This window comes from Odontesthes bonariensis, chromosome 10, assembly GCF_027942865.1.
Source record: "Odontesthes bonariensis isolate fOdoBon6 chromosome 10, fOdoBon6.hap1, whole genome shotgun sequence".
Lineage (NCBI taxonomy): Eukaryota > Metazoa > Chordata > Actinopteri > Atheriniformes > Atherinopsidae > Odontesthes > Odontesthes bonariensis.
Genome location: NC_134515.1, coordinates 592071 through 610109, shown reverse-complemented (window position 1 = coordinate 610109; position 18039 = coordinate 592071). Strand labels below are relative to the sequence as shown.

At 49.6% G+C, this 18039-nt stretch overlaps 1 protein-coding gene across 1 annotated transcript in view; it reads left to right on the top strand.

Annotated features, from left to right (window-relative positions):
• The window catches only part of srpk3 (SRSF protein kinase 3), a 55961-nt gene that overhangs the window by 16046 nt on the left and 21876 nt on the right, over positions 1-18039 (top strand). Inside the window, exons 8-10 of the mRNA XM_075475873.1 lie at positions 8874-9039; positions 9291-9316; positions 13399-13491. Of these exons, the coding sequence (XP_075331988.1) occupies positions 8874-9039; positions 9291-9316; positions 13399-13491 (285 nt within the window). The remainder of the gene's footprint in view (positions 1-8873; positions 9040-9290; positions 9317-13398; positions 13492-18039) is intronic.

Below are 18039 nucleotides of genomic sequence, written 5' to 3'. Positions count from 1 at the left end.
ACTCTTTGACCAGCGGGACTCGGCCATTCTCTGACTCTTTGACCAGCGGGGACTCGGCCATTCTCTGACTCGTTGACCAGCGGGGACTCGGCCATTCTCTGACTCTTTGACCAGCGGGACTCGGCCATTCTCTGACTCTTTGACCAGCGGGACTCGGCCATTCTCTGACTCTTTGACCAGCGGGGACTCGGCCATTCTCTGACTCTTTGACCAGCGGGACTCGGCTATTCTCTGACCCGTTGACCAGCGGGACTCGGCCATTCTCTGACTCTTTGACCAGCGGGACTCGGCCATTCTCTGACTCTTTGACCAGCGGGACTCGGCCATTCTCTGACTCGTTGACCAGCGGGACTCGGCCATTCTCTGACTCTTTGACCAGCGGGACTCGGCCATTCTCTGACTCTTTGACCAGCGGGACTCGGCCATTCTCTGACTCTTTGACCAGCGGGACTCGGCCATTCTCTGACTCTTTGACCAGCGGGGACTCGGCCATTCTCTGACTCTTTGACCAGCGGGACTCGGCTATTCTCTGACCCGTTGACCAGCGGGACTCGGCCATTCTCTGACTCTTTGACCAGCGGGACTCGGCCATTCTCTGACTCTTTGACCAGCGGGACTCGGCCATTCTCTGACTCGTTGACCAGCGGGACTCGGCCATTCTCTGACTCTTTGACCAGCGGGACTCGGCCATTCTCTGACTCTTTGACCAGCGGGACTCGGCCATTCTCTGACTCTTTGACCAGCGGGACTCGGCCATTCTCTGACTCTTTGACCAGCGGGACTCGGCCATTCTCTGACTCTTTGACCAGCGGGGACTCGGCCATTCTCTGACTCTTTGACCAGCGGGACTCGGCCATTCTCTGACTCGTTGACCAGCGGGACTCGGCCATTCTCTGACTCTTTGACCAGCGGGACTCGGCCATTCTCTGACTCTTTGACCAGCGGGACTCGGCCATTCTCTGACTCTTTGACCAGCGGGACTCGGCCATTCTCTGACTCTTTGACCAGCGGGACTCGGCCATTCTCTGACTCGTTGACCAGCGGGACTCGGCCATTCTCTGACTCTTTGACCAGCGGGACTCGGCCATTCTCTGACTCTTTGACCAGCGGGACTCGGCCATTCTCTGACTCTTTGACCAGCGGGACTCGGCCATTCTCTGACTCTTTGACCAGCGGGGACTCGGCCATTCTCTGACTCTTTGACCAGCGGGACTCGGCCATTCTCTGACTCGTTGACCAGCGGGACTCGGCCATTCTCTGACTCTTTGACCAGCGGGACTCGGCCATTCTCTGACTCGTTGACCAGCGGGACTCGGCCATTCTCTGACTCTTTGACCAGCGGGACTCGGCCATTCTCTGACTCGTTGACCAGCGGGACTCGGCCATTCTCTGACTCTTTGACCAGCGGGACTCGGCCATTCTCTGACTCTTTGACCAGCGGGACTCGGCCATTCTCTGACTCTTTGACCAGCGGGACTCGGCCATTCTCTGACTCGTTGACCAGCGGGGACTCGGCCATTCTCTGACTCTTTGACCAGCGGGGACTCGGCCATTCTCTGACTCGTTGACCAGCGGGGACTCGGCCATTCTCTGACTCGTTGACCAGCGGGACTCGGCCATTCTCTGACTCGTTGACCAGCGGGACTCGGCCATTCTCTGACTCTTTGACCAGCGGGACTCGGCCATTCTCTGACTCGTTGACCAGCGGGGACTCGGCCATTCTCTGACTCTTTGACCAGCGGGGACTCGGCCATTCTCTGACTCGTTGACCAGCGGGGACTCGGCCATTCTCTGACTCGTTGACCAGCGGGACTCGGCCATTCTCTGACTCGTTGACCAGCGGGACTCGGCCATTCTCTGACTCTTTGACCAGCGGGACTCGGCCATTCTCTGACTCTTTGACCAGCGGGACTCGGCCATTCTCTGACTCTTTGACCAGCGGGACTCGGCCATTCTCTGACTCTTTGACCAGCGGGACTCGGCCATTCTCTGACTCTTTGACCAGCGGGACTCGGCCATTCTCTGACTCGTTGACCAGCGGGGACTCGGCCATTCTCTGACTCTTTGACCAGCGGGACTCGGCCATTCTCTGACTCTTTGACCAGCGGGACTCGGCCATTCTCTGACTCGTTGACCAGCAGGACTCGGCCATTCTCTGACCCGTTGACCAGCGGGACTCGGCCATTCTCTGACTCTTTGACCAGCGGGACTCGGCCATTCTCTGACTCTTTGACCAGCAGGACTCGGCCATTCTCTGACCCGTTGACCAGCGGGACTCGGCCATTCTCTGACTCTTTGACCAGCGGGACTCGGCCATTCTCTGACTCGTTGACCAGCGGGACTCGGCCGTTCTCTGACTCGTTGACCAGCGGGACTCGGCCATTCTCTGACTCTTTGACCAGCGGGACTCGGCCATTCTCTGACTCTTTGACCAGCGGGACTCGGCTATTCTCTGACTCTTTGACCAGCGGGACTCGGCCATTCTCTGACTCTTTGACCAGCGGGACTCGGCCATTCTCTGACCCGTTGACCAGCGGGACTCGGCCATTCTCTGACTCTTTGACCAGCGGGACTCGGCCATTCTCTGACTCTTTGACCAGCGGGACTCGGCGGGACTCGGCCATTCTCTGACTCTTTGACCAGCGGGACTCGGCCATTCTCTGACTCTTTGACCAGCGGGACTCGGCGGGACTCGGCTATTCTCTGACCCGTTGACCAGCGGGACTCGGCCATTCTCTGACTCTTTGACCAGCGGGACTCGGCTATTCTCTGACCCGTTGACCAGCGGGACTCGGCCATTCTCTGACTCTTTGACCAGCGGGACTCGGCCATTCTCTGACTCTTTGACCAGCGGGGACTCGGCCATTCTCTGACTCTTTGACCAGCGGGACTCGGCCATTCTCTGACTCTTTGACCAGCGGGACTCGGCCATTCTCTGACTCTTTGACCAGCGGGACTCGGCCATTCTCTGACTCTTTGACCAGCGGGGACTCGGCCATTCTCTGACTCTTTGACCAGCGGGGACTCGGCCATTCTCTGACTCGTTGACCAGCGGGGACTCGGCCATTCTCTGACTCGTTGACCAGCGGGACTCGGCCATTCTCTGACTCGTTGACCAGCGGGACTCGGCCATTCTCTGACTCGTTGACTCTTTGACCAGCGGGACTCTGCCATTCTCTGACTCGTTGACTCTTTGACCAGCGGGACTCGGCCATTCTCTGACTCGTTGACCAGCGGGGACTCGGCCATTCTCTGACTCGTTGACCAGCGGGACTCGGCCATTCTCTGACTCTTTGACCAGCGGGACTCGGCCATTCTCTGACTCTTTGACCAGCGGGACTCGGCCATTCTCTGACTCTTTGACCAGCGGGACTCGGCCATTCTCTGACTCTTTGACCAGCGGGACTCGGCCATTCTCTGACTCTTTGACCAGCGGGGACTCGGCCATTCTCTGACTCTTTGACCAGCGGGACTCGGCTATTCTCTGACCCGTTGACCAGCGGGACTCGGCCATTCTCTGACTCTTTGACCAGCGGGACTCGGCCATTCTCTGACTCTTTGACCAGCGGGACTCGGCCATTCTCTGACTCGTTGACCAGCGGGACTCGGCCATTCTCTGACTCTTTGACCAGCGGGACTCGGCCATTCTCTGACTCTTTGACCAGCGGGACTCGGCCATTCTCTGACTCTTTGACCAGCGGGACTCGGCCATTCTCTGACTCTTTGACCAGCGGGACTCGGCCATTCTCTGACTCTTTGACCAGCGGGGACTCGGCCATTCTCTGACTCTTTGACCAGCGGGACTCGGCTATTCTCTGACCCGTTGACCAGCGGGACTCGGCCATTCTCTGACTCTTTGACCAGCGGGACTCGGCCATTCTCTGACTCTTTGACCAGCGGGACTCGGCCATTCTCTGACTCGTTGACCAGCGGGACTCGGCCATTCTCTGACTCTTTGACCAGCGGGACTCGGCCATTCTCTGACTCTTTGACCAGCGGGACTCGGCCATTCTCTGACTCTTTGACCAGCGGGACTCGGCCATTCTCTGACTCTTTGACCAGCGGGACTCGGCCATTCTCTGACTCTTTGACCAGCGGGGACTCGGCCATTCTCTGACTCTTTGACCAGCGGGACTCGGCCATTCTCTGACTCGTTGACCAGCGGGACTCGGCCATTCTCTGACTCTTTGACCAGCGGGACTCGGCCATTCTCTGACTCGTTGACCAGCGGGACTCGGCCATTCTCTGACTCTTTGACCAGCGGGACTCGGCCATTCTCTGACTCTTTGACCAGCGGGACTCGGCCATTCTCTGACTCTTTGACCAGCGGGACTCGGCCATTCTCTGACTCGTTGACCAGCGGGACTCGGCCATTCTCTGACTCTTTGACCAGCGGGACTCGGCCATTCTCTGACTCTTTGACCAGCGGGACTCGGCCATTCTCTGACTCTTTGACCAGCGGGACTCGGCCATTCTCTGACTCTTTGACCAGCGGGGACTCGGCCATTCTCTGACTCTTTGACCAGCGGGACTCGGCCATTCTCTGACTCGTTGACCAGCGGGACTCGGCCATTCTCTGACTCTTTGACCAGCGGGACTCGGCCATTCTCTGACTCGTTGACCAGCGGGACTCGGCCATTCTCTGACTCTTTGACCAGCGGGACTCGGCCATTCTCTGACTCTTTGACCAGCGGGACTCGGCCATTCTCTGACTCGTTGACCAGCGGGACTCGGCCATTCTCTGACTCTTTGACCAGCGGGACTCGGCCATTCTCTGACTCTTTGACCAGCGGGACTCGGCCATTCTCTGACTCTTTGACCAGCGGGACTCGGCCATTCTCTGACTCGTTGACCAGCGGGGACTCGGCCATTCTCTGACTCTTTGACCAGCGGGGACTCGGCCATTCTCTGACTCGTTGACCAGCGGGGACTCGGCCATTCTCTGACTCGTTGACCAGCGGGACTCGGCCATTCTCTGACTCGTTGACCAGCGGGACTCGGCCATTCTCTGACTCTTTGACCAGCGGGACTCGGCCATTCTCTGACTCTTTGACCAGCGGGACTCGGCCATTCTCTGACTCTTTGACCAGCGGGACTCGGCCATTCTCTGACTCTTTGACCAGCGGGACTCGGCCATTCTCTGACTCGTTGACCAGCGGGGACTCGGCCATTCTCTGACTCGTTGACTCTTTGACCAGCGGGACTCTGCCATTCTCTGACTCGTTGACTCTTTGACCAGCGGGACTCGGCCATTCTCTGACTCTTTGACCAGCGGGACTCGGCCATTCTCTGACTCTTTGACCAGCGGGACTCGGCCATTCTCTGACTCTTTGACCAGCGGGACTCGGCCATTCTCTGACTCTTTGACCAGCGGGACTCGGCCATTCTCTGACTCGTTGACCAGCGGGGACTCGGCCATTCTCTGACTCGTTGACCAGCGGGACTCGGCCATTCTCTGACTCGTTGACCAGCGGGACTCGGCCATTCTCTGACTCTTTGACCAGCGGGGACTCGGCCATTCTCTGACTCGTTGACCAGCGGGGACTCGGCCATTCTCTGACTCGTTGACCAGCGGGACTCGGCCATTCTCTGACTCGTTGACCAGCGGGACTCGGCCATTCTCTGACTCTTTGACCAGCGGGACTCGGCCATTCTCTGACTCTTTGACCAGCGGGACTCGGCCATTCTCTGACTCTTTGACCAGCGGGACTCGGCCATTCTCTGACTCGTTGACCAGCGGGGACTCGGCCATTCTCTGACTCGTTGACTCTTTGACCAGCGGGACTCTGCCATTCTCTGACTCGTTGACTCTTTGACCAGCGGGACTCGGCCATTCTCTGACTCTTTGACCAGCGGGACTCGGCTATTCTCTGACCCGTTGACCAGCGGGACTCGGCCATTCTCTGACTCTTTGACCAGCGGGACTCGGCCATTCTCTGACTCTTTGACCAGCGGGACTCGGCTATTCTCTGACCCGTTGACCAGCGGGACTCGGCTATTCTCTGACTCTTTGACCAGCAGGACTCGGCTATTCTCTGACTCTTTGACCAGCGGGACTCGGCTATTCTCTGACTCTTTGACCAGCGGGACTCGGCCATTCTCTGACTCTTTGACCAGCAGGACTCGGCTATTCTCTGACTCTTTGACCAGCGGGACTCGGCTATTCTCTGACTCTTTGACCAGCGGGGACTCGGCCATTCTCTGACTCTTTGACCAGCGGGGACTCGGCTATTCTCTGACTCTTTGACCAGCGGGACTCGGCTATTCTCTGACCCGTTGACCAGCGGGGACTCGGCCATTCTCTGACTCTTTGACCAGCGGGACTCGGCCATTCTCTGACTCTTTGACCAGCGGGACTCGGCTATTCTCTGACCCGTTGACCAGCGGGGACTCGGCCATTCTCTGACTCGTTGACCAGCGGGACTCGGCCATTCTCTGACTCTTTGACCAGCGGGACTCGGCCATTCTCTGACTCGTTGACCAGCGGGACTCGGCCATTCTCTGACTCGTTGACTCTTTGACCAGCGGGACTCTGCCATTCTCTGACTCTTTGACCAGCGGGACTCGGCCATTCTCTGACTCTTTGACCAGCGGGACTCGGCCATTCTCTGACTCGTTGACCAGCGGGGACTCGGCCATTCTCTGACTCGTTGACTCTTTGACCAGCGGGACTCTGCCATTCTCTGACTCGTTGACTCTTTGACCAGCGGGACTCGGCCATTCTCTGACTCTTTGACCAGCGGGGACTCGGCCATTCTCTGACTCTTTGACCAGCGGGACTCGGCTATTCTCTGACCCGTTGACCAGCGGGACTCGGCCATTCTCTGACTCTTTGACCAGCGGGACTCGGCCATTCTCTGACCCGTTGACCAGCGGGACTCGGCTATTCTCTGACTCGTTGACCAGCGGGACTCGGCCATTCTCTGACTCGTTGACCAGCGGGACTCGGCCATTCTCTGACTCTTTGACCAGCGGGGACTCGGCCATTCTCTGACTCTTTGACCAGCGGGACTCGGCCATTCTCTGACTCTTTGACCAGCGGGACTCGGCCATTCTCTGACTCTTTGACCAGCGGGACTCGGCCATTCTCTGACTCTTTGACCAGCGGGACTCGGCCATTCTCTGACTCGTTGACCAGCGGGGACTCGGCCATTCTCTGACTCGTTGACCAGCGGGACTCGGCCATTCTCTGACTCGTTGACCAGCGGGACTCGGCCATTCTCTGACTCTTTGACCAGCGGGGACTCGGCCATTCTCTGACTCGTTGACCAGCGGGGACTCGGCCATTCTCTGACTCGTTGACCAGCGGGACTCGGCCATTCTCTGACTCGTTGACCAGCGGGACTCGGCCATTCTCTGACTCTTTGACCAGCGGGACTCGGCCATTCTCTGACTCTTTGACCAGCGTGACTCGGCCATTCTCTGACTCTTTGACCAGCGGGACTCGGCCATTCTCTGACTCGTTGACCAGCGGGGACTCGGCCATTCTCTGACTCGTTGACTCTTTGACCAGCGGGACTCTGCCATTCTCTGACTCGTTGACTCTTTGACCAGCGGGACTCGGCCATTCTCTGACTCTTTGACCAGCGGGACTCGGCTATTCTCTGACCCGTTGACCAGCGGGACTCGGCCATTCTCTGACTCTTTGACCAGCGGGACTCGGCCATTCTCTGACTCTTTGACCAGCGGGACTCGGCTATTCTCTGACCCGTTGACCAGCGGGACTCGGCCATTCTCTGACTCTTTGACCAGCAGGACTCGGCTATTCTCTGACTCTTTGACCAGCGGGACTCGGCCATTCTCTGACTCTTTGACCAGCGGGACTCGGCCATTCTCTGACTCGTTGACCAGCGGGACTCGGCCATTCTCTGACTCTTTGACCAGCAGGACTCGGCTATTCTCTGACCCGTTGACCAGCGGGGACTCGGCCATTCTCTGACTCTTTGACCAGCGGGACTCGGCCATTCTCTGACTCGTTGACCAGCGGGACTCGGCCATTCTCTGACTCGTTGACTCTTTGACCAGCGGGACTCGGCCATTCTCTGACTCGTTGACTCTTTGACCAGCGGGACTCGGCCATTCTCTGACTCTTTGACCAGCGGGACTCGGCCATTCTCTGACTCGTTGACCAGCGGGACTCGGCCATTCTCTGACTCGTTGACCAGCGGGACTCGGCCATTCTCTGACTCGTTGACCAGCGGGACTCGGCCATTCTCTGACTCTCTGACTCTTTGACCAGCGGGACTCGGCCGTTCTCTGACTCGTTGACCAGCGGGACTCGGCCATTCTCTGACTCGTTGACCAGCGGGACTCGGCCATTCTCTGACTCGTTGACCAGCGGGACTCGGCCATTCTCTGACTCTCTGACTCTTTGACCAGCGGGACTCGGCCGTTCTCTGACTCGTTGACTCTTTGACCAGCGGGACTCGGCCATTCTCTGACTCGTTGACTCTTTGACCAGCGGGACTCGGCCATTCTCTGACTCGTTGACTCTTTGACCAGCGGGACTCGGCCATTCTCTGACTCGTTGACTCTTTGACCAGCGGGACTCGGCCATTCTCTGACTCTTTGACCAGCGGGACTCGGCCATTCTCTGACTCGTTGACCAGCGGGACTCGGCCATTCTCTGACTCTCTGACTCTTTGACCAGCGGGACTCGGCCATTCTCTGACTCGTTGACCAGCGGGACTCGGCCATTCTCTGACTCGTTGACCAGCGGGACTCGGCCATTCTCTGACTCTTTGACCAGCGGGACTCGGCCATTCTCTGACTCTTTGACTCTTTGACCAGCGGGACTCGGCCATTCTCTGACTCGTTGACTCTTTGACCAGCGGGACTCGTCTCCTGACTCGGACTCGGCTTTGTGCTTACAGGTGCTCCAGGGGCTCAGCTACCTCCACACCAAGTGTAAGATCATCCACACGGACATTAAGCCAGAGAACATCCTGTTGGTCGTCGATGAGGTCTACGTCCGGCGATTGGCTGCCGAAGCCACCGTCTGGCAGAGGGCGGGAGCTCCGCCCCCCTCCGGGTCCTCAGGTGAGCGGCTGTCGGGTGATTTAGATCACACCTGTGAATAAGTCCTGAGAGAAAGCACCGGGTCGAGTCAAACTGAGTCGCCGTGGTTTCCATGGTGATGGCGGGGGCTTCAGGTCTGTCTTTCTCAGCTGTTTCCTTTTCCTGTTTCTCAGTTCTAACTGCGCTGTTTCTCCTGTCTGTCTGTCTGTCTGTCTGTCTGTCTGTCTTCCTGTTTCCTGCTTCCTGTTTCCTTCCTGTCTCTCTGTATCTAGTTAGCATGGCTCCCAGGGACCTGCAGGTAAGTGTCCTGGTGTGACGCCTGCCCTGTTCTGATTGGTTCCTGTGCAGCAGGTGTAATAACTCGGGTCTTTGTGCAGCAACACTGTGTGGTGATGAGATAATTAGTGCATGTTCAAAAATAAATATGGTATCCCATCATATTTACGAGATCACTGAAAACTTTGGTTTCCATGTTTTTTGAGTGTGTTGTGACCACATAGAGCCACCGTACGTACAACGCATGTGTCCACACTCACATGATTCACTTTTCCAACCCAACCACTTTAAAACAATGTAAGGAATGACATGGGGCGCGGGTCAGCTGGGATCAGAACCAGAACCAGAGCTGAGCACCTACAGCTTCACTTTTAAGGGACACTATGTAATTTCTTCCCCCATCTAGTGGTGCAATTTTATTTTGCAAAGTTGAATGAATTTGCTCTCTAGCCCCTCGCGTTGCAACTTCTTGAACTACGGCAGGCGGTATGTGTCAAGATTCAAGAAGTTATGGCTTCAAACTCAAGGTCCACACAAACAAAAATACATCCAGACACACAGTACAAAGGATTACATAACACACATACAACAACACTATAAATACAGATGACAGATAACATGTCAGATAACAGAAGTTGACACAAACAATGCAATTAGTCATATTCCGGGAGTTACAGGAAGTGACGTCGACGCAGCGGTAGCGTTAGCAGCAGTAGCGTTAGCAGCGGTAGCGTTAGCAGCGGTAGCATTAGCAGCGGTAGCGTTAGCAGCGGTAGCGTTAGCAGCAGTAGCGTTATCAGCAGTAGCGTTAGCAGCGGTAGTGTTAGCAGCAGTAGCGTTAGCAGCGGTAGCGTTAGCAGCGGTAGTGTTAGCAGCAGTAGCGTTAGCAGCAGTAGCGTTAGCAGCAGTAGCATTAGCAGCAGTAGCGTTAGCAGCAGTGTGCAGTTGCTATCTGGAAAGTGTTATTTTAAATAAACTCCCGGTAAACTTACAAACTTTCTAATGCCTCGTTTTGTGAGTTAAGAGCCTATGTGTACTACGGCAGAAGTTTGGTAACAATCAATGCATTATTAGTGGGATAATTTACCAGATAAAATCTATTTACCATTAGCGGCTGTAATAAGCCATTCGGCGTTGGGGAAATCGCGATTCGAAGTGCTTTATGTCCCTCTCGGCACTTCGTCGTTTTTCATAGAGCGGAAGGACATGGCAGCCTCCATAGAGCTCGGCCGCTCTATGTAGATACAGACGAGTTATTCTTCACTCAGGAGGATAAGGGAGATTTTTGACAGAGATAATTTTACACCAATGAGGACTAATTTATGAATGAATATGTTGATTTGAGCTAATAAATGACTTAATATATTACATAGTGTCCCTTTAAAGATGGAGTCCAATTCAATCCAGTTTACTGATCAGGATGCAGTGATGTTAGACACCCAGAGTCCCTTCATCAGCGGTCCCACTGAGACCGGAAATGCTCGGTCCAGACTTCCAGCTCTGCGATGACATCACAGGAGAAACAGTGTGTGAATGTTGTTGTTCCATCCTGACCTCTGCTGACCTCTGCTGACCTCTGCTACAGGTGGTTGAATATGACTCAAAGCCTGATTCCAGGTCTCAGCCAGCGGTGAACAGATTTCTGCATCATGCCCCGCATGTTGTGCCCCACCAACATCACGTTTAGAGTTGTTTTGTATGATCTTCAGACTTAGTTAAAGGTTTAGAAGGTTTAGAGGAGAAACTCCACAGAGCTGCTGGTCCCCAGAACATGTGCAGAGTTCAGGTGTGAAATCTGATGGAGGCACCAACCGTGGGTGGTGTTACATCTAACAGGCGGCCATCTTTAGTCTGAGAACCTCCTCCACTGTAGCCTCCAGCTCAGGGTCCACACACAGTGTGTGTTTGTGAGCACTAAAATATCACTATTACAGATGTGATAAGACTACTGTTTACCTTTGTTTACCTTTATTTTACCTGTGTTTACCTCTGTTTACCTCTGTTTACCTGTGTTTACCTGTGTTTACCTTTGTTTACCTGTGTTTACCTTTATTTGCCTGTGTTTACCTGTGTTTACCTTTGTTTTACCTGTGTTTACCTCTGTTTACCTGTGTTTACCTGTGTTTACCTTTGTTTTACCTGTGTTTACCTCTGTTTACCTGTGTTTACCTGTGTTTACCTTTGTTTACCTGTGTTTACCTTTGTTTACCTTTATTTTACCTGTGTTTACCTCTGTTTACCTGTGTTTACCTGTGTTTACCTTTGTTTACCTGTGTTTACCTTTATTTGCCTGTGTTTACCTTTGTTTACCTGTGTTTACCTTTGTCTACCTGTGTTTACCTTTGTCTACCTGTGTTTACCTTTGTCTACCTGTGTTTACCTTTGTTTACCTGTGTTTACCTTTGTTTACCTGTGTTTACCTTTATTTGCCTGTGTTTACCTGTGTTTACCTTTGTCTACCTGTGTTTACCTTTGTCTACCTGTGTTTACCTTTGTTTGCCTGTGTTTACCTTTGTTTACCTGTGTGTACCTTTGTCTACCTGTTTACCTTTGTCTACCTGTGTTTACCTGTGTTTACCTTTGTCTACCTGTGTTTACCTTTGTTTGCCTGTGTTTACCTTTGTTTACCTTTGTCTACCTTTGTTTACCTGTGTTTACCTTTATTTGCCTGTGTTTACCTGTGTTTACCTGTGTTTACCTTTGTCTACCTGTGTTTACCTTTGTTTGCCTGTGTTTACCTGTGTTTACCTTTGTTTACCTGTGTTTACCTTTGTTTACCTGTGTTTGCCTGTGTTTACCTTTGTTTACCTGTGTTTACCTTTGTTTGCCTGTGTTTACCTGTGTTTACCTTTGTTTGCCTGTGTTTACCTGTGTTAACCTTTGTTAACCTGTGTACCTGTTTACCTGTGTTTACCTTTGTTTACCTGTGTTTACCTGTGTTCACCTTTGTTTGCCTGTGTTTACCTGTGTTAACCTTTGTTAACCTTTGTTTACCTGTGTTAACCTGTGTACCTGTGTTTACCTTTGTTAACCTGTGTACCTGTTTACCTGTGTTTACCTTTGTTTACCTGTGTTTACCTGTGTTCACCTTTGTTTGCCTGTGTTTACCTGTGTTAACCTTTGTTAACCTGTGTTAACCTGTGTACCTGTTTACCTGTGTTTACCTTTGTTTGCCTGTGTTTACCTTTGTTAACCTTTGTTTACCTGTGTTAACCTGTGTACCTGTTTACCTGTGTTTACCTTTGTTTACCTGTGTTTACCTGTGTTAACCTATGTTTACCTTTGTTTACCTGTGTTTACCTTTGTTTGCCTGTGTTTACCTGTGTTTACCTTTGTTTGCCTGTGTTTACCTGTGTTAACCTTTGTTAACCTTTGTTTACCTGTGTTAACCTGTGTACCTGTTTACCTTTGTTTACCTGTGTTTACCTGTGTTAACCTATGTTTACCTTTGTTTACCTGTGTTAACCTGTGTACCTGTTTACCTTTGTTTACCTGTGTTTACCTGTGTTAACCTTTGTTTACCTGTGTTAACCTGTGTACCTGTTTACCTGTGTTTACCTTTGTTTACCTGTGTTTACCTGTGTTAACCTATGTTTACCTTTGTTTACCTGTGTTTACCTGTGTTTACCTTTGTCTACCTGTGTTTACCTGTTTACCTTTGTCTACCTGTGTTTACCTGTTTACCTTTGTTTGCCTGTGTTTACCTGTGTCTACCTTTGTTTACCTGTGTTTAACTCTGTTTACCTGTGTCTACCTTTGTTTACCTGTGTTTAACTCTGTTTACCTGTGTTTACCTTTGTTTACCTTTGTTTACCTGTGTTTACCTTTGTTTACCTTTGTTTACCTGTGTTTACCTGTTTACCTGTGTTTACCTTTGTTTACCTGTGTCTACCTTTGTTTACCTGTGTTTACCTGTGTCTACCTGTATTTAACTCTGTGTACCTTTGTTTACCTGTGTTTAACTCTGTTTACCTGTGTTCACCTTTGTTTACCTGTGTTCACCTTTGTTTACCTGTGTTCACCTGTGTTTGCCTGTGTTTACCTTTGTTTACCTGTGTTTACCTTTGTTTGCCTGTGTTTACCTTTGTTTACCTGTGTGTGCAGGATGGGAAAATCTCTAAAAACAAGAAGAAGAAAATCAAAAGGAAAGCAAAGCGTCAGCAGAGACTGTTGGAGGAAAGAGTGATGGATTTACAGGTACAGGAATACTACAGAGATACTACAGAGATGCTGCACAGATACTACAGAAGTACTACAGAGATACTACAGAGATACTCCACAGATACTCCACAGATACTCCACAGATACTGCACAGATACTACAGATACTACACAGATACAACACAGATACTGCACAGATACTACACAGATACTCAACAGATACTGCACAGATACTACACAGATACTCAACAGATACTGCACAGATACTACACAGATACTCCACAGATACTACAGATACTGCACAGATACTACACAGATACTACACAGATACTACACAGATACTACAGATACTACACAGATACAACACAGATACTACAGATTTTACAGATACTACACAGATACTACACAGATACTGCACAGATACTACACAGATACTACACAGATACTCAACAGATACTGCACAGATACTACAGATACTACAGATACTGCACAGATACTACACACATACTACAGATACTACACAGATACAACACAGATACTACAGATTTTACAGATACTACACAGATACAACACAGATACTACAGATTTTACAGATACTGCACAAATACTGCACAGATACTACACAGATACTACACAGATACTCAACAGATACTGCACAGATACTGCACAGATACAACAGAGATACTCAACAGATACTACAGCTACTACAGATACTACACAGATACTGCACAGATACTGCACAGATACTACACACGTACTACAGATACTACACAGATACAACACAGATACTACACAGATACTCAACAGATACTGCACAGATACTCCACAGATACTGCACAGATACTGCACAGATACTACACAGATACTACACAGATACTACAGATGCTACACAGATACTCCACAGATACTACACAGATACTACACAGATACTACAGATGCTACACAGATACTGCACAGATACTACACAGATACTGCACAGATACTACAGATACTACACAGATACTACACAGATACTGCACAGATACTGCACAGATACTGCACAGATACTACACAGATACTACACAGATACTGCACAGATACTGCACAGATACTGCACAGATACTACACAGATGCTACAGATACTGCACAGATGCTACACAGATACTACACAGATACTGCACAAATACTGCACAGATACTACACAGATACAACACAGATACTACAGATACTACACAGATACTGCACAGATACTGCACAAATACTACAGATACTACAGATACTACACAGATACAACACAGATACTACAGATACTACACAGATACTGCACAGATACTGCACAAATACTACAGATACTACAGATACTCCACAGATACTACACAGATACTGCACAGATACTGCACAGATACTACACAGATACTACAGATACTCCACAGATACTGCAGATACTACACAGATACTCCACAGATACTCAACAGATTTTTACAGATACTGTACAGATACTACACAGATACTACACAGATACTGCACAGATACTACAGATACTACAGATACTACACAGATACTGCAGATACTACACAGATACTCCACAGATACTACACAGATACTGCACAGATACTACACAGATACTGCACAAATACTGCACAGATACTACAGGTACAACAGATACTACAGATACTACACAGATACTGCAGATACTCCACAGATACTCCACAGATACTACACAGATACTCAACAGATACTACACAGATACTCAACAGATACTGCACAGATACTGCACAGATACTACACAGATACTCCACAGATACTCCACAGATACTACACAGATACTACACAAATACTGCACAGATACTACAGATACTCCACAGATACTCAACAGATACTACACAGATACTGCACAGATACTACACAGATACTACACAGATACTCCACAGATACTACACAGATACTACAGATACTCCACAGATACTACAGATACTCCACAGATACTGCAGATACTACACAGATACTCCACAGATACTGCACAGATACTGCACAGATACTCCACAGATACTGCACAGATACTGCACAGATACTGCACAGATACTCCACAGATACTACAGATACTACACAGATACTACACAGATACTGCACAGATACTGCACAGATACTCCACAGATACTGCACAGATACTACACAGATACTCCACAGATACTGCACAGATACTCCACAGATACTCCACAGATACTCCACAGATACTGCACAGATACTACACAGATACTCCACAGATACTGCACAGATACTACACAGATACTCCACAGATACTGCACAGATACTACACAGATACTCCACAGATACTGCACAGATACTCCACAGATACTCCACAGATACTCCACAGATACTGCACAGATACTACACAGATACTACACAGATACTACACAGATACTCCACAGATACTACAGATACTACACAGATACTACACAGATACTACAGATGCTACACAGATACTGCACAGATACTACACAGATACTACAGATGCTACACAGATACTCCACAGATACTACACAGATACTACACAGATACTACACAGATACTGCACAGATACTACACAGATACTACAGATGCTACACAGATACTCCACAGATACTACACAGATACTACACAGATACTCCACAGATACTACACAGATACTGCACAGATACTACACAGATACTCCACAGATACTACAGATACTACACAGATACTACAGATGCTACACAGATACTGCACAGATACTACACAGATACTGCACAGATACTGCAGATACTACAGATACTCAACAGATACTACACAGATACTACACAGATACTACAGATGCTACACAGATACTACAGATACTGCACAGATACTGCAGATACTACACAGATACTACAGATACTGCACAGATGCTACACAGATACTACACAGATACTACAGATACTACAAAGATACTCCACAGATACTCCACAGATACTACACAGATACTGCACAGATACTACAGATACTACAGATACTACACAGATACTGCAGATACTACAAAGATACTCCACAGATACTCCACAGATACTACACAGATACTGCACAGATACTCAACAGATTTTTACAGATACTGCACAGATACTACACAGATACTCAACAGATTTTTACAGATACTGCACAGATACTACACAGATACTACAGATACTGCACAGATGCTACACAGATACTACACAGATACTGCACAGATACTGCACAAATACTACAGATACTACAGATACTACAAAGATACTCCACAGATACTCCACAGATACTACACAGATACTGCACAGATACTCAACAGATTTTTACAGATACTGCACAGATACTGCACAGATACTCAACAGATTTTTACAGATACTGCACAGATACTACACAGATACTACAGATACTGCACAGATGCTACACAGATACTGCACAGATACAACACAGATACTCAACAGATACTGCACAGATACTACAGATACTGCACAGATACTGCACAGATACTACAGATACTGCACAGATGCTACACAGATACTGCACAGATGCTACACAGATACTGCACAGATGCTACAGATACTGCACAGATACTACACAGATACTGCACAGATACTACAGATACTACACAGATACTGCACAGATACTACAGATACTACACAGATACTACACAGATACTGCACAAATACTGCACAGATACTCAACAGATACTGCACAGATACTACAGATACTACACAGATACTGCACAAATACTGCACAGATACTACACAGATACAACACAGATACTACAGATTTTACAGATACTACACAGATACTCAACAGATACTACAGATACTACAGATACTACACAGATACTGCAGATACTACAAAGATACTCCACAGATACTCCACAGATACTACACAGATACTGCACAAATACTACAGATACTACAGATACTACACAGATACTGCAGATACTACAAAGATACTCCACAGATACTCCACAGATACTACACAGATACTGCACAGATACTCAACAGATTTTTACAGATACTGCACAGATACTACACAGATACTACACAGATACTGCACAGATACTACAGATACTGCACAGATACTGCAGATACTACACAGATACTACACAGATACTGCACAGATACTACAGATACTGCACAGATACTACAGATACTACACAGATACTGCAGATACTACACAGATACTCCACAGATACTCCACAGATACTACACAGATACTGCACAGATACTACGCAGATACTGCACAAATACTGCACAGATACAACAGATACTACAGATACTACAGATACTACACAGATACTGCAGATTCTCCACAGATACTACACAGATACTCCACAGATACTACACAGATACTCAACAGATACTCCACAGATACTCAACAGATACTCCACAGATACTCAACAGATACTACACAGATACTGCACAAATACTGCACAGATACTACAGATACTACACAGATACTCAACAGATACTACACAGATACTGCACAGATACTACACAGATACTCCACAGATACTACACAGATACTACAGATACTCCACAGATACTACAGATACTCCACAGATACTGCAGATACTACACAGATACTCCACAGATACTCCACA